Genomic DNA, 21,363 nt, shown 5'->3' with positions numbered 1-21,363 from the left:
GTTGAAATGAGCTCACTCCCTCTGGCGTGGGACACTCTGCCCTTGGCCCCTTCCAGCTTCTGGCGGCTGCTGCCATTCTTTGGCTTGTGTCTGCATCACTCTGCCTCCTTGGTCACACTGCTCTTTCCTCTTCTTTCGATGTGTCAATAGCCTCCTTTCCTTCTTATGAGGATAAATGTGATTGCTCTCTTGGATTATCTGGATAATCTCTCCATTTTAAGATTCTTTTATCATATCTGCTAAGACCCATTTTTTGCTACACGAAGTATCATTTACAGATTCTAGAGTGTAGGATGTGAATATCTTTTGAGGGGCCATTTTTGAGCCTCCCAAAATGGAGAAGTGATTCATTCTTACATAATGTTAGGGAATCTTAAAACCGATCCAAGTCGGAAGAACAAACAAAACTGTGGGAAACAATGTTTACTGATACGTCATTTTTTTAAAAACAAAGATTAGGTGTAAAACTTCAGTTGAATTACAGTGAGATTTAAGAGCGTCTTTAAGATTCTATTAAGCTATTTTAAGTTCTAATAATTATATCTATGCGTTTAAAATAATGTTGGGGGGCCTTGGTGTCTCGGTTGGGTGACTGACTCTTGATTTCAGCTCAGGTCATGATCTCAGGGTCATGAGATGGAGCCCTGCATCTGCCTCGTGCTCAGTGTAGTCTGCTTGGGATTCTCTCTCCCTCTCCCTCTGCCCCTCCTGCTGCTCACACTCCCTCTCTCCTCTCTCTCTCTCTCTCATAGGTAAATAAATCTTTAACAAAATAAAATAATGTTTATACTATGTTATTTGTAAATATTAAAAACATTTATTTCTTCAGGATTCTGCTCACTGATAGAAACATCACATTGTCGGGATTATCACTTATTTTCCTACTTAATTATGAACATTGATTACTTTTTCTAAAAATTTATCTTCTTTATTTTTGCCCCATGCACCTCTTTTTTTTAATTTAAATTTTAGTTAATATACAGTGCGATATTGATTTCTGAAGTATAATTCAGTGATTCATCACTTACATACAACACCCAGCACTCATCACAACAAGTGCCCTTTTTAATATCCATTACCCATCTAGCCCATCCCTCACACTTCTAAAATTACTTAAGAATAAATCACAATATATTTTCTATTTAAGTATACTTCTCTTTCTCTGTAAATATATATATTTATATATACATATGTATTTCATTCACATTTTAAATGCACAAAGACAGAGTATTCATATTCAGAATTGTACACTGGTATGCCTGTACCCATTGTTTTATATATATTTGTATGTGTTGGTAGATATTAGTATATAATATGTACTATATCAATATATTATATTTATATATTTTCTATATATATATATAGTATCAATTACATTAGATGTTATATAAATTAAAGGTAATTTAAAAGTGGAGATAACATTACTTTATAAATTAGAAATGACTTTGGTTGGTTATTTACTTAAACCTGTATGCCACTAAATAGTATATTACTATATTTTTAATTAACCCTTCTGCTAAGCTTTTAGTTTTTATAAGGAAAGGTTTTCCCTGCATCACATAGTTGCAATTTTGGTAGTATAATTTAGGCAAATTGAATTATAATATTCAATATCTGTGCCTTTTCTCTTGGTCTTCTACACATTCACTTGTGAAACCCAGAGTTCCATTCAGTACCATTTCCAGAGTATGCTAATACTTCTAACCAACTGAACACATCCACTGTTTTTATATGAGATTGTTGACCACCTGAGGAGCATGTTATGTCATAATATTCCAGTCCATAGGAACAATATTCTTTGGCAAGAAGCATTTCAAAAGATATTCCTAGAATGAATGAATACACACACACACACACACAGTTTTTTTAAGGTCTTCACTGCTTTACCAAACTGTTTCTTATATTGTTTATTTGAGTTCTAAGTGACATTTTCTAAATAAAATTTGACTTCATATCGTTCACTAAGTCAATTTGATTTTTGTACATGTAGAGGTTTCTTTTATACACTTGTTTATTTATTAATGTTTTTTGATAGTAACTTCCCATAAGTCAAAGAGATAATTTGATTTATTAAAAAAAGGAGCCTGATAATATTTTTACCATGTTACAAGATATTATAATTTTACAGAGTATCCATTTGCCCTATAAAAAGTTCATCCTGATAGTGTATTCATTAGTATATTCCTTTAAAATAATTTGATATAGTTTTTGAGGTTTTATATTTAGCACTGTGTCAATATATTTAAGGTACATAATATATGCAACTTGAACAGCATAGCTCCCCAAATGTGTATGCAGTTATATAATTAATGTATTTATAGTCCTTACTAAAATACTTACTTGTTTCTGATCAAAAAGTTATACAAATGAAGGGGTGCTTGGGTGGCTCCATTGGTTTAGTATCTGACTCTCAGGCCATGATCTCAGGATCCTGGGATCAAGCCCTGCAGTGGTCTTCCGGCTCAGTGCGAAGTCTGCTTGTCTCCCTCATCCTTTGCCTGCCCACCCCCCCCCCCACCCTGGCTCACACACCTACACACTTTTGCTCTCTCTCAAATAAATAAATCTTTTAAAAACAAGTTATACAAATGAAATTAAGTGATATATACACAAATACAACCAGGAAATAAAGGCTACTAATAATCTAACCATAGCCAATCATCTAAATATTTTTTTTCTATTTGTTTAAATATTTTAGTCCATGGGTTTGTGTGCATTTACATTAGGGGATGCAATATATTCGTTTTCATAACATGAAAGAATATTCTTACAACCTTTGGTATAATTCAGTACTATAGTTTTTACAATTATACATTATTATTTACAACTACATATTATACATATCATTTAGTCATTCACTTTTTGCCAGTAAAAGTAACATTAAGGTCAATAGACAGAGATATAGTTCTTTGGACACATCTCTGATTATTTCCACGGCCAAGTTCTATAATCAGAATTGCTAAGTCACTGAGAATTACTTTTTTTATGCATATTGACAAATTGTTATTCAGAGCTTTTATACTATTTTATACTTATACTAACAGCGTATAAGACTTTCAATTTGGTAGTATCAAGTAAATTCTTCTACTTCATCAGCTGTTAGACTTATTACTGTTGAAAGATCTACCAAGCTATCTCTTTCTTTTCAATTTGCTTTATAGCATGGGCTATTTTGAGGCTGTAAATTAAATGATGTAGTCTTTTTTTTTAATGTTTTATTTATTTATTCATGAAAGTCAGAGAGAGGGAGAGAGGCAGAGGCAGAGGGAGAAGCAGGCTCCCTGCCTAGAAGGGAGCCCGATGCGGGACTCGATCCCAGGACCCTGGTATCGTAACCTGAGCCGAAGGCAGACGCTTAACCATCTGAGCCACCCAGGCGCCCCCAAAATGATGTAAAGTCTTATCTCATGATCTAAAAAACCCTTTCGTCTGAATCTGAACTCATGAGATCCAAATTCTAGGAATTGCCCTCTCCCCAAAAAATGTGAGCAGAGTTTAGTCAAGAAAGATTATATTCCCCATTCATTGGAACATGTCTCAAGTTAGATTTATTTAGATTTATTATAATACTCTTAGCTGGTTACCACAACAATTTAAGGACAGCAAATCAAAAACGAGGTGAGGTGGCTTCCATAGGCAAGTGCTTAGGAAAAAATGAACTAGTGTAATAAAGAAGGCTCCAATATTTAGGGGCCTAAAGAACAGAGAAATTTATTTACCTTTTATGTAATGGTCACAGATAAGATCACAGATTATGTAATGATCACAGATATGTAATGATCCAGATTTGGTGGGAAGTTTTGCTTTACTATATCAATGAAGGACCTAAACTATAACTCTGTTACTGAGAAGGAAAGAGGGAATTTGATATTTAAAAGTGTTCATCCTAACAAGCAATACTAACAGGAATGACTGTTAGGGAAGGAAGAAACAGAGCCTTTGGAAACAATATTGAATAATGATTAAATAATCCTTTGTCAGGTGTAGAGTTTGATTTTACCTTACCTACATGCTTATAACTTAACTTGTTACTGTTTCATGCAATCTGGCAGAATGCACACAACTCCTGGGTCAGAGACAAATCATTTTATTAGTCACAGCACAGTAAGCAGTATGAGCATCGTATTTGCATTGGTTCTCCTTGTCTTCCAAATCCTGTAGAGTGACACCAAACGGTCCCGATGGATGCTACTCACACTGTTGGTTTGCCTCATAGCTCCAGAATATTCATCTTGGGGAATCCATTCTTTCATAGCAAGCAGTAAGCAAGCCTGTTCTGTGTATTCAGAGGAGACATTATCTTATTCCTCAGGATGGCATGCTACACAAACACAATTCTGAGAAATGGCTTCCGTCAGTAACTGTCAGGGCCTTGTATTCTTGGCATACCCAGCAAAATAGGTAGGAATATGGGACTCCAGTGAAGGGACTGTTCCTTCCAACACCCTTGGCACAGTAGCCTCTGTAGACATGTGTAAAACAAGCAGATTCATGTTCTAAAGAATGAAAATTACATTCAGCATGGGGAGATTCTTTTTTTTTTTTTTTATTCTTATGTTAATCCCCATACGTTACATCATTAGTTTTAGATGTAGTGTTCCATGACTCATTGTTTGTGTATAACACCCAGTGCTCCATGCAGAACGTGCCCTCCTCAATACCCATCACCAGGCTAACCCATCCCCCCACCCCCCTCCCCTCTAGAACCCTCAGTTTGTTTCTCAGAGTCCATCGTCTCTCATGGTTCGTCTACCCCTCCGATTTCCCCCCCTTCATTCTTCCAGCATGGGGAGATTCTTGATATCCTCTACTTAAAGTTTCAAATATTCTCTCTGCCAACAGGCACCTTCACAAATAATTATGGGTATATGAACATCCTTTGGAGGGACTGTAGAGCCATTTAGCGAGAGAGAGAAAAGACAGATGGATTAAGCAGTGTTATTTACTGAAAACTGATTTCTATATTTTATTTCCCCATGGCCTATTCTCAATTGATGAGTGAGACAGAGGACCTTTTCTTAAGCATATTACTATTGTATATTATACCAGAAATTCATGTAGCTCAGGGGACATATCTTTTGGAATGAATACTACTGAGATGGATGAATCCTATTCATTCATTTTTTGTGATAATTATTTGAATGATAGCAATACTTAGCTGTCAGTGGCTTCAATAAGTGGGAGGCCTAATGGAGAAGAAAGAATTTTGCTCATGTAAGTTAGACATGAACTTCACCACTCACCTGCTCTTCTATCATAAATCATGATTTATTATTTTTTGGTATCTGTAGGAAGTGGTGTGGTTGCCTGTTAAGAGCAAGAAAGTGAATATCAGAGGCTCTGTGTTTAGCTTTTGGCTCTGCTATTCAGTGACTTTTGACAGCTCAGTCCCAGTTGATATTTGGGTCATAAAGATTCTCTAGAATCAAGTGAGATATAATGATGAAAGTCCTTTCTAAACTGTAAAGCGTTTCACAAATATTTAATTACCAAGAATTATGCACACTAGAGCTTTTCTCTGTTAGAGGAGACTGAAGAATATATTCTCTCTCAATGCCAAGGGCATAATATAGCTCCTAAACTGAACAATTTTGATCATCCTATATCTACTTTTAGAAGGTTTAATTTAAAAAAAAAAAAAACTTAAGAAAAAAAGCAACCATTTCAATCTCTTAGAAACTCTGCTCATGTGGCTCACTTTGTTATCTAACCATGTTGATAAATTAAAAATATTTTATTCAGCATTAAGTCTAAAAGGGTGGATTTGCATTTTATTGTTTTTTTATTGATAACAATAGTGATACTATTGGCAAATATAGGAATGAATGGCTAAAGGGGGAAATGCTTGGTTTTATATGGTAAAGCACACTTGGAATAGGGCATAGAAGTTGAGAAAAGATGGAAAATATTTACAGGGTGGTATCTGTTTGTGTGTACGTATGTATATTTGTGTGTGCATAATACAAATGTAAATCAAAACTCATTTTCCTCCTTTAGCTTCTTGAAATGTTATAATTGCTATGAAAACAAAAGGAAAGAGATGGCAATATAGCTCATTACTTTTTTTAAATACATAGTAGGATTATGTACTCCTGTTGACTTATTCACAGTAGTTTCCAAATAATATTCTTGTCTTTTTACTATCTCCTTTATGTTTACTTTAATTAACCACTCTAATAGTTGATTGGCAATGATGGAAGTTGCCAGAGAATCATAAAATATTTCAGCTGGAAGTGACTTTAAGGATCATATACTATAACGGATAAGAAAGTAAAGTCCATTTAAACATCTTTAAGGGTACACATCTGTATGGTGGTTTAAATTCTTAAGATCATTCCTCCTTTTCTTACTTGTAGCAGTTCTCATAAACTCTTATGTGTTATCTTAGAGTTGTCAAAGTATTTTAAAGCAATAACATCTCATTCTCTTTTTAGGTAGTTATTAGGAGTAAAAGTGGAGAGATCTTGTATCGTATTTCACCATGGGCGAAGTATGTGACTCGTGAAGGTGATAATGTGAATTACGATTGGATACACTGGGATCCAGAACACCCATATAAAGTAAGAACAACAAATCTTTAAATAAATGCTTGTTCCAGTATTTCTAGGAAAATTAATTTTTACTTTTATAACTTTTATAGTAATGTTCAACTTCTCTCTTCACTGCCAGTTTTGTATTTTACATCATAGTGTATCTGATATACTATACATGTATCAGAGTCCATCATCTGTAGCCAATAAAATACAGAAGTGAGTTCTTGTTTTATCATGTGTTTCTGAGGATAAGAGGGAGAAAGAAATCTCTACATACTGACCTGAAAGGGATACTGCTTTTTTTTTTTAATCACAGTTTCTGATTCATCACAGATTCTTCAGTGATACAGTATTTCTCATTGTCATTGGTTTGAAGCAGGGTCCCAGTGTCCTTAGGAACAAGGCATAGGGAAGATACCTCATGAATGTATTATTTAGGGTTATTTTTAAGGCCATATCATTGTCAAGGTTTATATGTATCTTTGAACTCACTTTTTTGTATTCTAAGTTATTGGAGCTTGTTGATAAGTGCTTTGCATTTAATAATTATGTATACATTTTAAGCTGTTGTGTTTTCTCTAAGGCTCAATGATAAGGCATAAGCCATTTCATGATTACTCTTTTAAAACAGATCCATTAACATGATCCCAAAAAGGAATTTCTTTTCAAGAGAAAATTTCATGGATATAGCCAAATGCCTTTTATATGCGAAAGCAGTTCCAAACTATTTGAGTTGATTCACCATTTCATTTAACATGCTTAATCAGTTAGTATCATACCTGTATTTCTGATCTAATTCTTTATATAATTTTATATTCTGTAGTTTAAGCATTCCAAACCAAAGAAGCCAAGAGGTCTAAGAATTTATGAATCTCATGTGGGAATTTCTTCCTATGAAGGAAAAATAGCTTCTTATAAACATTTTACATGCAATGTACTACCAAGAATCAAAGACCTTGGTAAGTAATAACTGTGATTTTTATTCAGATAAAATTTTAATGAGTCTGTTCTCTTATTAGAAAAGCTAATTACAAGTGTCTCTTTTTTTGTGTTAAGAGATTAAATATGTAATAGAAATGCATTTTATTTTAGGCTTCTCAAATTGCCCTGTAATAGTGATAGCATAGAAAAGAGAAATGGAATAAGATAGAGCATAAGAATTCAAGATATTATTCCAATTTCAATTTTAAGTAATGTGAACTGATGGCTTCCAAATTGTAGATAAATATGTAAGCATAATTACTTTTCTACAGGAAAGAACTTTTATCAATTTAAGCGGTCATTGATTATAGCCTGTTCATTTTAGTCTGTTAGGGAAAAAAATCTTACATTTTTTTAAGGTTACTGGAACTCATTTTGTATCAGAGTCAATACTTTGATTCTGACCCTGATACAAATGTGTGTGTGTACATATATATGTGTATATATATATATATATACACACATCTCTGGTCTGGCTGACTTATTTGACAGATATTTATGGTGCATCTTTGTTCTAAGACATTGTTCTAGATATTTGTATGTTGGATTGTAATGACACAGATCCTTGTCTTCATGGGAACAACCAGGAAAGTTAATAGTGTACTGCTGAATTATTGATTCAGTATGCTTTAAATTTGTTATTTTTCTTTTTATTGGTAATGCTTTTTTATCATTTTACAGCCTATTAGCACCTGCTCCAACAGCTAGGCAGGAAGATAAAGTACATTTAATTATTCTGCTTCTGGTAGGCAGTCCAAACTTTGGCTAGAAGAAAGGTTTTCAACTCACTGTTAAAGTTCTGTTATACATGGATCTTAATTGTCTGTGATGGTGAGGTCAGATTCCAGAAACCAGAATTAATTAAATATATGAAGAATTTAATATTAATTATATTTAATAGGTATTATATTTAAATTGTCGTATTTGGGATGTTCTGCCATTTCATGCTGTAATACATTGTTTATGACCCAGGTCTTGCAGAAGGTTTGACAGAACAAGGATTCTCTTGTTCATTGTTGTGTTTCAGTTGAATAACACAGAACTCTGAACGTAAATGAATCTAAGAATGAGTAATGCTATAAAATTAATAATAAAAACTATAAATCGGTGCTTGATCATAAGAATAATATTTATTTCATAATAGAGAAATAAACTACAAACTCTGTATTTTGTTATAAAATATATAATTGATTTATGTTACCTGAGCAGGAGTTTATATACATATTTCTGTCATGATAGAAATGTGATAGAGTTAGATTGTTTTTATAATGAAAAAGCCAACAGCAGATTATGAAGCATAGTTTATGTTTTTCTTTAAACATGAATCTCTAAATCTGAATGTGACTTTGCAATGGTTCCACTATTAGTTCAGTACTGAAATATGTACAGGATGGGCGCCTGGGTGGCTCAGTCGGTTAAGCGACTGCCTTCGGCTCAGGTCATGATCCCAGGGTCCTGGGATCGAGTCCCACATCCGGCTCCCTGCTCTGCGGGGAGCCTGCTTCTCCCTCTCCCACTCCCCCTGCTTGTGTTCCCTCTCTCGCTGTGTCTCTCTGTCAAATAAATAATAAAAATAAAATCTTTAAAAAAAAATGAAATATGTACAGGAGAAGCCATACTGACATGAACTGGACTTTGAGAACAGAGTATTTTCTTTTTTTTTTTTTTTTTAAAGATTTTATTTATTTATTTGAGAGAGAGAGAATGAGAGACAGAGAGCACGAGAGGGAAGAGGGTCAGAGGGAGAAGCAGACCCCCCGCTGAGCAGGGAGCCCGATGCGGGACTCGATCCCGGGACTCCAGGATCATGACCTGAGCCGAAGGCAGTCGCTTAACCAACTGAGCCACCCAGGCGCCCCAAGAACAGAGTATTTTCTATGTATGTTACAGAAATGGAACTTTCAAAGCAGTCAAATCATATTTGAAAATTCTACCAAATTTGAAGGAAAAAAATGTTTCCTTAGTTATTTTTTTAAAGATCAAAAGTTTCTTCTTCTTTGATTATTTGCTTATATTAAAAACATATTAGTAAATGCTTCTGGGTTCTGTGTGCCCATGTGTGTACACAGACAACTTTGCAGTACCTGTATGTAGGCATAGAAATTGCAGAAAGTAGAAGAATTAATTCTGGCTTTGTAAAAGCTACCTTGCGGAAAAATGGATTTACTGGTATATCCTATGTTATATGGTAGAAATAATTAAAACATAAAGAAAAAGGTAAAATAAAAAGTATATGGCATGCAACTGGTTACTTTTATTTAGCTTTCATAGTCTTCAGTATGAATATTACAAGTGCAACTGAAGTTTAGCATATGTAGATTGCCATCTTTAATATTCTAAAGTCAAATTAAGAGTATATTTGCATATCATTTATTACTTGTTAAAATGAAGACGTTTCAAATAGCTAGACTACAACTCTCAAGAACTAACTGTCCGATTTTGTGTTAGAAGGTCAGACAAGCAAAAGATATTAAAGTAGTAGAACTTTTCAAAGTGATCAAATCATTTATATGTAAATGATCGTATGTAAAATTTAATGTCTTCAGAACAAGGATGCTGTGTTTATATATTTTTTCATTTCTTTTTTTTTTTTTTAATGTTGCTTTTAATCTCTGTTTGACCTTTGCTTGTATAGGATACAACTGCATTCAGATGATGGCAATAATGGAGCATGCTTACTATGCCAGTTTTGGTTACCAGATCACAAGCTTCTTTGCAGCTTCAAGGTAAAATGAAAGTCCCAATTCTAACCATTTTTATTTGAGAAAAAAAATAAAATGAATTTTTACCTTTTATATGATATTGGTTTGTAACCTAATTTAGAGTTAACAGAGTTAACAGAAGCTGAGCTTTTTTTTTTTTTTTTTTTTTTTTTACTAAGATCATAGACTCTCTTCCCATCAAGCCTTAGAGGTTGGACATTGCTTTTCATGAAATGATTTCTGGTAAAGAATATCCAGTCAACCTGCTGAAATTGTCATGCATTTGGAGGCCCAAGTCTTAGTCAGAAAATCACGTCTCATGGAAGTCATTATTGCCAGAGCTCACATCCTTTTCTGGAAAGAGTTTGGCTATGTAGGAATGTGACTGAGAAAGCTCTTAGTAGAACATACTACTACAGAAGGATTGTCCTTTCCAGGCTAAAATCCAAGGAATGTGACTCTCTGGGCAGAAAGACACCAAGGAGTCCATGTAACTGAAGAAGTGCTGACCTAAATGACTGCAAGTTGAATAAGTCCAACATTGTCTCCACCTCATGGAGCTCACACTGTTGTGGCATATAATGTTAATCCAGTAATCATACTTGTTGATTTCTGCCCATGATAAAAGCTAAGAAGAAAATGACAGGGTACTATAAAAGCCTAGAATGAGGAATCTGATCAGTTTAGATTAGATCTGAACTGATGTTGGAACTGAGATCTAGAACATAATTAAGAGTGAACTGGGAGGGGGTGCCTGGGTGTCTCAGTCGTTAAGCGTCTGCCTTCGGCTCAGGTCGCGATCCCGGGGTCCTGGGATCGAGCCCCGCATTGGGCTCCAGCCCTGCACTGGGCTCTAGCCCCACATCGGGCTCCCTGCTCAGCGGGGAGTCTGCTTCTCCCTCTGCCCCTCCACCTCGCTCATGCTCTCGCTCTCTCTCTCTCAAATAAGTAAATAAAATCTTTAAAAATAAAATTAAAAAAAAAAAAAGAGTGAACTGAGAGGAGGGGTGAAGTGGGAATAGGGAGATAGCTTTCCAAGCATAGAGAAAAGATACTGATCCTTTTACCTGTTTCTCTTTATAGTCATTCCCCCTGAGTAAATTACCTATATTTATAATCTCTAAATCCTCATTCCTCTTCTTGCTTGAACTCATTCCAGGTAAGCTCTTCACCTATTCATTGAAATTGCTCTTGTAAAGTCTACTGATGACCTCCACACTGTTAAGTCCACTGATCAGCTATTAACTTGCTTGAACTGTCTGCAGCATTTGGCACAATTAGTTACTTGTACCTTTTTAGGACATTTTTCTTTCCTTGGTTTTCAGGAAACTATTATCCTCCTGTTTGGGTTTTTCCTATCTCTCTTGCTGCTTTTTATTTATTTTTTAAAATTTCCTTTGCTTTTTCTGACCACTGAATATTGGACCTCCAGGGCTTAGCCCTTGGTTCCATTCTCTTCTGTGTGTGTATGACATATATTGGGGGTCCCATCAAGTGTCATCCACTCTTATGGCTTAAATACACTTCACATTGTCCTGGACTTTTCCCTTTCTGTCAGGACATTCCTATACTCTAACTATCATAAAACCTAACCACCTTGTATCTTCAAAATGTATCCCAAATCTGGCTTCTTCAACTGCCACCACCCTGCTCCATGTTGCCATTATCTATAACCTGGATTATTTCAGTAGCCTTTTAATTGGGCATTCTGTTTTCTCTTGTTCTCCTACCCCTTCACTAGCCTTCTCTCCCTCCATACACATGGCTACTCTCTGCATAGTGACAAGAGTAACCACTTTAAAATAAAAGGTCATGTTACTCTCTTGCTCAGAACTTTCTAGTGATTCCTTATCTCTTTCAGGTAAAAGTCAGAGGCCTTATATTGATCCATTAAGACCTCATGTGATCTGGGTCTTGACTGATTCTCTGGACTCATCCCTTTATTGATCATTCCACTCTGGGCCACACTAGCCTATTTGCTTTTCGTCCAAGTGTTCCTCGCTTATTTCCCCAGTGCCCTTTCTTTCTAAATATTCTATCTTTTAAATGTTCACATGCCTTACTCCCTTCTTCTTCCAGGTGTTCCTTCGAACATTGCCTTCTTCATGAAACTTTCACTTGATAACCCTGTTTAGAATAGCAAACCCGCCCTTTCTACCAGCGGCTTTGCTTCGTTTTTCTTTAGAGAAGTTATTGCTATCTGACATCCCCCATGTTTTGCTTATTTATTTGTAGTCCTCCAAATAGAATGTAAATTCCATGAGGGCAGTGATATTTATTTTGTTCACTGCTGAATCCCAGAGTATAGAAAATTTCATGACACATGGTAGATAGCTTAATAAGTATTTGTTGAAAAAACAAATGAATGAAATTTTAAGGCTATTTATTCTCTGAACACGCTGTTCACAGTAGGAAAAAAAAGGCTAGGTGGCTGCGATAAGGAGAGAAAGGAGTAAAGGGTCATAAATCTAAAGTTATTGGAAGGAGCCAAATTAAACAGTGCAGTACGTCATGATAAGGTCCACAGTCTTCATCCTAAGGACAACGGGAGTGCAAGTATGATTTTACTAAAAATGAAATGATCACATTGCATTTTTCAAAGACGGGTCTTGCTGCCCAATGGAGTTAGCTAGCAGGAGACCTGCTATATACTAAGGACTGTACTGTATCGTGGGAAACCAGATAGTCACAGCCCCTGCGCTCAAGTGAGGAAGTGAGACAATAATAATCACAAGGGCAATTGGGTGATTATTTATTTAAAAGCAAAGTTGATGCTATGGAAGGCCAATATTGAGATTTTACATAGGTTAAGAAAAGCCTTCCCTCTTAGGAGTGATTTGTTTTCTATTTCATGCAGACAAGAAAACTGCTGTTAACACAAACACCTGTGCCTATGAGCTACCCATGTTTTCTGCTTGGGTGGTGACAGACATGGCACATTCTCTCGGCCTTCTGGCACCTGGGGGCATTCCAGTTTGGGAATAAGTAAGTGCAAGAGGGATGGTCTCACTCAAGGCACCAAGGATATTCAAAGAAATACTCTAAGAGCCCCCCCAACCCTGAGCACACACATTCCCAGGGATGGCCAAGTATATGAACAGGGATGACGATGCTGTCCAGGCTAGGTAGTCTTGGAGAAGGAAATCAGAAGCTCTGAGTATAGAGAAACAAAATTTACTGCCTACCTACTCAAAATGTGAATTTTCACGGGGATGTAAATCTACATGCAATAGCTGGATTTAAATTACTATTTTTTTAATTGAATGCTTTTATAGAAAATATGATGCCACATTGACTTGTATCTAAGTATTATATCATATTGAATTTGCATATTTAAAGTATCCAGTACTGTACTGGTAAAGCAATTGATACACAATAAATGATTAGATGTTTGCTTTAAATATGATACGATTTTGTTTTTGCTTTATTCTTTACCTTTAGCCGTTATGGAACGCCTGAAGAGCTAAAAGAACTGGTTGACACGGCTCACTCAATGGGTATCACAGTCCTCTTAGATGTGGTACACAGCCACGCTTCAAAAAATTCAGAAGATGGATTGAACATGTTTGATGGGACTGATTCCTGTTATTTTCATTCTGGACCTAGAGGGAATCATGATCTTTGGGACAGTCGATTGTTTGCCTACTCCAGGTAGGTACATACCATATGGAAATGTCTTTGTTTAAAAAACATTTCAAGGAATATTACTAAGTTCATTGTGTGTGTGTGTAGTCTTTCACTGGTATATAATTAATTAGTTCAATTATTTAAAATTTTATAAGGAATATTTAACACACTTACAGAATTTACCTTGTTTTGAATAGCACATGTATTTGTGGTAAGTTGTGTTAAATTGCAGTTTTACCAATCTTATGTCATTTAAAATATATTGGTTATGTGGCCATTTAAAAGGATTAATGTGAATATTTTTTTAATATCTAAAAGAATACTTTATTAGGTTGTATTAACTGTAGCAAATCTCCTTTTAATAGAAATATGTACATGGTTTTAAGTAGGCAGTTTTTCAAAATTGTACTTCATATTTTGCTATCTTAATAATATTGCCATGTTCTTGATCACAGCTAAATTAATATAACTTTAATAACAACTAACATTTATTAGTATGTAATATGTCAGGGATGATGCTAAGTGTTTTAGATACATTAGCTACATATTTTATTTATTCTGCATAGCAACTCTACTTACACATGGTAAGTCCTATTATTAGGACCACGTTACATAAAAGTAAACTAAGGCTTAATGTTGAAACAATTAAGATTAAACCCACCTCTGACTTCTTTTACCATTTAAGTAGAAAGGGGTTTTAGGTGATTAAATAGAATAATATGGCAAAAATATTTCAAAAAGTGAAAAATACTAACAGTTTGTATCCATTATTGATTATAAGTGAAAATATGAAAATACGCTGTCAGAAATATTAAAAGTAGCAGAGTATCAATGTATAACTAATTTTTTATAATATTTTTAAAAGAAATTTAATGAATTTTCTTTTGGATGTTGCATTATACATAAACATACACATATCTGGAAAACGAGCAGTATAGAAAAACGCTTTAGCAAGTACCTTGACAAAATGAAGATTTCTAATTTTTCAACATAAATTAGATGACTTTCATATGGAGGAAATTGTTCTGCTTTGCTCTTTCCTGAATATTATACATTGTTTTATATTTCATAACATATAGGAATCACTCAGGCCAAACGAAGCCACATAACACATGAGAAAAGACACAAGAGGTGGAGTGGGTGGCAGGGTTCCAGGCCGAGTTTCATTCTGGAACAAATCGATTAATCATTCTGGCTCTCAGGTTTTTCATTATAAGAGGAGGCAGAGTTTGGGGGCTAATACAATTCCCTTTGCAAAGGTATTTTGTATTTGTGTCACCTTTTTGAACATTGCTTTTCCTACTATGGATTTATAACAAGTAAAAAGGACTGAACCTGTGCTAATTCTGTGGTATAACTCCACTCTTGAGAAAATCTTATAAACGTAGATTGTGGGCAAGTGATACAATTAACTGAAATCTCTGGTTCATATTTAGAGGAATAAGAGTTGACTCTATACTGCAGAACTGTGCCTTATGAAAAGCATACATTAAATGGTTCAATTTTTGTGTTAGGACAGTTATTCTGTAGAGCTGTGTCTTTAAAAAGAAATACTTTAAGTGTATGGATCTTTATGTTAAAAAGATTATTTTATTAAAATATTTATTATAGTGTGTTTTTCTCTACCTCGAGCTCTCATAGTCCATTAAAAGTCATCCAATTTTCTAAAGAAAAAGGATTATACATAATTGTTTTAAAAAACATTTCTTTTGCAAAAGTTAAGACATATTTAACATTTTATTTAATACTTGTTTTCTTTTGTTATGGAATTAACCATTAATCTTGCTTTCGGTAAAAAATATATATCATAATTTTGGCTTATTATTTTTATTATGAATAATTTTTTGGCTGCATTATGTCATATAGGCCTAGTCCTTTGTAAATATAGTTCCATTTAAAATCCATTTTATTAATGTTCTATTCTATTTGATATCTATATTTTCCAATTTAATAGAATTCGTTTTTTCTGTATCAGCTTATACTTATTGGTTATGACATCCTTATACAATATAGATAAAACCTTACAAAGCCAAATTAAACAATTTAAATCGCTAAATTTAAACAAATAATTTTTTAATACTTAGGTTTCTCAATATATGAAATACTAAAGATTGTTGGACCAGAATTATTTTCTCAGTACTTCGTGCAATTTATTAAAAGCTTTTTTGACAAAATTTATATTAGGTTGATGAAACTTATAAGGCTTTTCTTTTACATTTTCTTCCTTCTATTCTGATTAGTTATAGCATATGTAAAATAACATTGCTCTGGTAGAATGCTAAAGCCATTTTTATAATCAGCATTCATATTTAAAGTTGGATTCTGTTGTTTTGGTTATTTATTGCTGCTTAACAAAGCAGCTCAAAATTTAGTGACTTCAGATAACAGCAGTTGTTTATTTTGTTTCTAGATCTGCAATTTGGGCATAGCTCAGGCAGACAGCTCTTCCTGTCTTCATGTTGTGTCAGTTAGAGTGGCTCAGTTAAGGGGTGGAGCTTTCAGTGTCCACTTTAAAGATGGTTCACTCACATGACTGACAGTTGGTGCTGGCTGTGGGCCAGAGGGCCTCAGCTCCGCTTCTTGGAGCCCACTTCACAGCCTACTTGGGCTTTCTTACAACAGTGAATGTACTAGATAACAGGACATGCAGGCTTCCATTTCTTAACGTCTGGGTCGAGAAACTGACCCAACATCATTTCTTCTATAAACTATAGCTCAAACAGTTACAATTTCAAGGAGAGGGGACATGGACCCCTTCATTCAATGGCAGGAGCATTAAAGAATTTTTGTGCTATGTTTTTAAATCCCCACATCTTGGGGTGCCTGGGTGGCTCAGTTGGTTAAGCGTCTGCTTTTGGCTCAGGTCATGATCCCAGGTCCTGGGATCGAGCCCCACGTCAGGTTCCCTGCTCAGCGGAGAGCCTGCTTCCTCTCTCTCTGCTTGCTGCTCTGCCTACTTGTGCTCTCTCTCTATCTCTCTGTCAAATAAATAAATAAAATCTTTAAAAATGAATAAATAAATCCCCACATCTAAAAAGTTTTGACCACACACAGTGAATATGCCATTTCACAAATTCAAAAAAAATATTGAAATACCTGTGTATGGGGAAATACTTCTTTTTAAGCCTTATTTCTGTGGTAGAGAGTTTTGTCTGAAATAAGCAAGTTTTTTAAAAATATACTTTTCATTATAAAAGTAATGTCAGTGTTGATAATTAGAAAGTATAAAAAAGCACATGTTATTCAAAATAAAAAATTATTATCCTTAATAAATATAAATAACATTCTTTGTACATGAATGCATTTAATGAATATAAACTTATTAAACATGCAAATAACACATGAAAACCTAGCCTTCACTAATATTCTCCCCATAGAGTAGCTACTCTGCCTGTAATTTGGATTTGTTCCTTATCCAGATGAAATCAGAAGATACGTATTTTAAAATATAAGTTATTTTCCACCCCTTATCTTTGATTTGTTGATTAATATTATCCTCCATGGAAAAGTATATATAAAAATGGTACATGGTTTATGTAAGGCCTAAGCCTCTTCTTTGAAAACTTGTAATAATTTTTGAAATTATTATATTTACTGTTTGAGAAAATTAATCTTATATGGAATCAGCTTCTGTAAGATATGTTGCTGATGCTCATTTCATCCTATCTATATGTCACAACCTGTCACCGTTTATAATCTCTGATTCAAGTGCCATCATCAAAGTTATCAGAATTAAATCTCTAACTCTGAGTAATACCAGAGATCCTGACTACGCTATTTCATTACCTGCTATGAATAAATTTCCAATCAGGAGCTGCCCATGTTTTAATTTTCTGTCTACTCGGCTGAACTGCCTTCTAGCTCTGCTAAATTACTAATGACAGTTCATAACAGAGATTGGGTTGTCCTTACTTTAGTTGGTAAAGAGAACTTTCTCACAAATCTGTCATCTATAAGTTTCTGAAGTTTTTAGAGTTAAGAAATAATGGATACAATTTAGAGGTCTCAGTTTTAAATTCTGTTTTGCATATTCGTCTGGCACTATGTAAATACACTTGATAAAATAACAAGACAGCTGCAAATTTGTTGAGTCTAAACAATTATTATACCTTAACTATTACTAAAGTTTCAAATGAGTACCTTTTCTTTGTTGAATATTTCTTTCAGAGATAAGATATTGAATCTCAAAGGAGATAACATAGTAGAGCTAATGCTCATATTTTCCCTGAACCTTACATTTGGATACAAAGGTAGTATATTTATTCCATCAGCATGGGTTCCTGATGAAACAACTCTTAGGTAGGAAGATACACTACTGTTATCTTGGGTTACTAGAGTTCCTTCTAGAAACAAAAATAAATCCAGTTTGTTTTTTAAGGTCATAATCATGAATGGAATGAAATACTTCTTAGTATAGACACTATAATAATTGGGTTTTAACCATGATAGGTCTTTTCCATAAGTTAGAATGTGGAAGGAAATTCATGGGGGCCTTCCCTTTTTAGAGTGGATATTTGTATCTTAAGTGGTCTATGATTTCATATGTTTTTTTCTTTTTTTAGTTTGTCAATATAGTAAATTCCATTTATTGATTTTTTGAATGTTAGGCCGGTCTTGCATTCCTGGGATAAACCTTCATGAACATAGTTGCTAATATTCTAAACAAAATTTTAGCATATTTATATATGACATTTTATCATGACCAAATCAGTTCTTAATGATCCATCTTTTGTTTATTGTGCACTGATATGTTAGCTAAGGAGTGATTAGCAAGATGTTTAAAAACTAAGCATCCAGGACATGAATAGAAACCTCTAAAATTATTATTTTAAAGTCATGTACTTTTTTGTGGTTTCTTAAAAGCAAAAAATCAAAAAGCACATGTCATTGGGCGAAATAATTTCACTTTTTTGCTGTAGTAGAAATGACCATGGGGCACCTGGGTGGCTCAGTCAGTTAAGCATCTGACTCTTGGTTTCGGCTCAGGTCATGATCTCAGGGTCATGAGACTGAGCCCTCAGTCAGGCTCTACACTCAGTGTGGAGTCTGTTTAGGATTCTCTTTCTCTCTCCCTTTGCCCCTTCTACCCCTCTTGGCCCTCCCCACCCCGACTCCCACATGCTCTCTTTCTAAAAAAAAAAAAAAAAGGACCACAATAACAAAGAAATAACAGCATAGTAAAGGTAAATATGTACAACTACTTTTGAAAACAGTTTGGTATTATCTGGAAAACTTAAAGATTCATATGTCCTAGGATGTGTTACAAAGCCTATATGCTTGGTTAACTCCTGAGCATATGCTTATCAGAAGTTTGGGGAAAAAATAGACCAAAAAGTCATTCCCTTCAGGGTGCAGGTGATATTTTAAAAGTTAACTTCAAGTAATGGTCTTTAAAGAAATACCAAGAAAAAAATTCCATCATTGTGATTTTATTGCCACAATTTCAGTCATAAAATTTCTTTGCATACACATAAATCTTGGACATAGTTTTTATCAAACTTTTAAAATGTTTTCAGTTTCAGTATATCTTAAGCCCATTGGTTATAAATATAAATGAATCCTCTTGTGGTTACTCAGCAAAAGTAACCTGACTAACTTCAGGGAAAATGGAAATATACAAGTCAGATTTCAGCAAAGATGGTAGATGATGGAGGGAGTTGAAAGAAGAATTTTATAATGTAATAGAGTCATTGATCCTCTCATTTTTATCTATATATTTTAGTGAGCTGTTACAGCCAGGGTAAGTATTAAAATCACATATCAAAGTGACTTTTAACTTTAACCAGACCCTTGATTATTTTATCTTTATTTTAAAATTAGTTTCGTGGCGCCTGGGTGGCTCAGTTGGTTAAGCGTCTATCTTGGGCTCAGGTCTTGATCCAGGAGTCCTAGGATCAAGCCCCACATCCAGCTCCCTGCTCAGTGGGAGTCTGCTTCTCCCTCTGACCCTCCTCCCTCTCATGCTCTGTCTCACTCTCTCTCTTTAATAAATAAAATCTTTTAAAAAAATTAAAAAAAAATAATATTAGTTTCTTTTTGTGTATGAGTTAACAGTGCACCTAATGTATTACTCAAGTGTCACATATATACAATTAATAAATATATATAGGGGAGAATGTGCTGAAAAGTTTTCACTGATACTTTACACAATCAAAAAAGTTTACAAATCACTGAATTAGACCATTTTTTTAGGTAGATTAAGGTTAACATCGTAGACTTTTTAAAAATAAACTTCTTAGGTTAACATCATAGATTTTAAAAAAAATAAACTACTTTTTCTGAATAATTCATTTATTCTATTGACTTGTTTAACAAACATTAACATCTACCAAGTGCCATGTCTTCAGAGAGGTGATATTTTCAATATATTTAAATGTAGCACAAACTCTAAAATAAAATACATGTTTTTAATTTCTTTGGATACATATCCAAACATTTCATTTTTTAATTGAGGTAATACATCATCATTTTAGACAGACAAATACCTGTCCTATTTGCTTTATAAACTTATAAAAAGTAAAAAAGATGATTTTTATAGAGCAAATGATAATGATTAAAAGACAGTTTTGGACATAGATTTAGCAAACAGCTAACTATTCCAAAGACAGGCAATTAAAAACAAACAAATAATAGCCTATTCTTCATTAAGAATATTAAAATCTCACAGTAAGATTGTTAATAGCTTCAGTGAATGCTGGATATCCCATAAAAAGTCTTAATTGTTTTCTTCTTTCCTAGTATTTTTTCTTCTCCTTTTAGTATTTCTTTGTTGTATAAGCCCGAACCTCCTTTCAGCTTGATTAAGGAAAATGGTTAAATCTACTATTTCAAAGAAAGTAGAGTTAGACTCAAAATTCAGACTAATTTTTTTTTGTAAAAGAGATTAAGAAAGTTGCTATATCAATCTAATCTGTCTGGATTTGAGTGTGAATAGTAGAATTATAACTTTTCTCGGGGCGCCTGGGTGGCTCAGTCGTTAAGCATCTGCCTTCGGCTCAGGTCATGGTCCCAGGGTCCTGGGATCAAGTCCCACATCGGGCTCCCTGCTCAGCGGGAAGCCTGCTTCTCTCTCTCCCACTCCCCCTGCTTGTGTTCCCTCTCTGGCTGTGTCTCTCTCTGTCAAATAAATAAATAAAATCTTTAAAAAAAAAAGAAATATAACTTTTCTCACAGGGTTTATGAGATTATTCAGCCTAGCTGAAAGGTTTTTGTTGATGCAGAGCACTGCACAGGGGTGAGGATTTACAGTTTTTGTATGAACTTTGTTCCTGGTATTATCTGCCCTGTTTATTCCCCTCAAGTCAAAATTTAGGTGCACAGGGATATTGTGAAAGTATCTTGAGTATTTAGGTCTTATTCACCTGTAACATTCATTCTCAAATCCAAACTCACTCTAAAGTAGGACAGTTCTACTTGGTAATTTGCCTTAAATTTGAAAACACTGTGCATCACTCTCCAAGCAGCTTCTTTAGCTTAAGACATTGGTCCATGTTAGTGAAAATGGTCCGAAAGTCCCCATT

General features: G+C 34.4%; 1 protein-coding gene across 1 annotated transcript in view; it reads left to right on the top strand.

The window, feature by feature from the left end:
- The window catches only part of GBE1 (1,4-alpha-glucan branching enzyme 1), a 279,857-nt gene that overhangs the window by 126,164 nt on the left and 132,330 nt on the right, over window positions 1-21,363 (top strand). Inside the window, exons 4-7 of the mRNA XM_021689411.2 lie at window positions 6,435-6,560; window positions 7,357-7,492; window positions 10,150-10,240; window positions 13,658-13,867. Of these exons, the coding sequence (XP_021545086.1) occupies window positions 6,435-6,560; window positions 7,357-7,492; window positions 10,150-10,240; window positions 13,658-13,867 (563 nt within the window). The remainder of the gene's footprint in view (window positions 1-6,434; window positions 6,561-7,356; window positions 7,493-10,149; window positions 10,241-13,657; window positions 13,868-21,363) is intronic.

Source organism: Neomonachus schauinslandi, chromosome 1 (assembly GCF_002201575.2).
Source record: "Neomonachus schauinslandi chromosome 1, ASM220157v2, whole genome shotgun sequence".
NCBI lineage: Eukaryota > Metazoa > Chordata > Mammalia > Carnivora > Phocidae > Neomonachus > Neomonachus schauinslandi.
The sequence above is the reverse complement of the archived record's forward strand: the minus strand, read 5'-3'. Positions and strand labels throughout refer to the sequence as shown.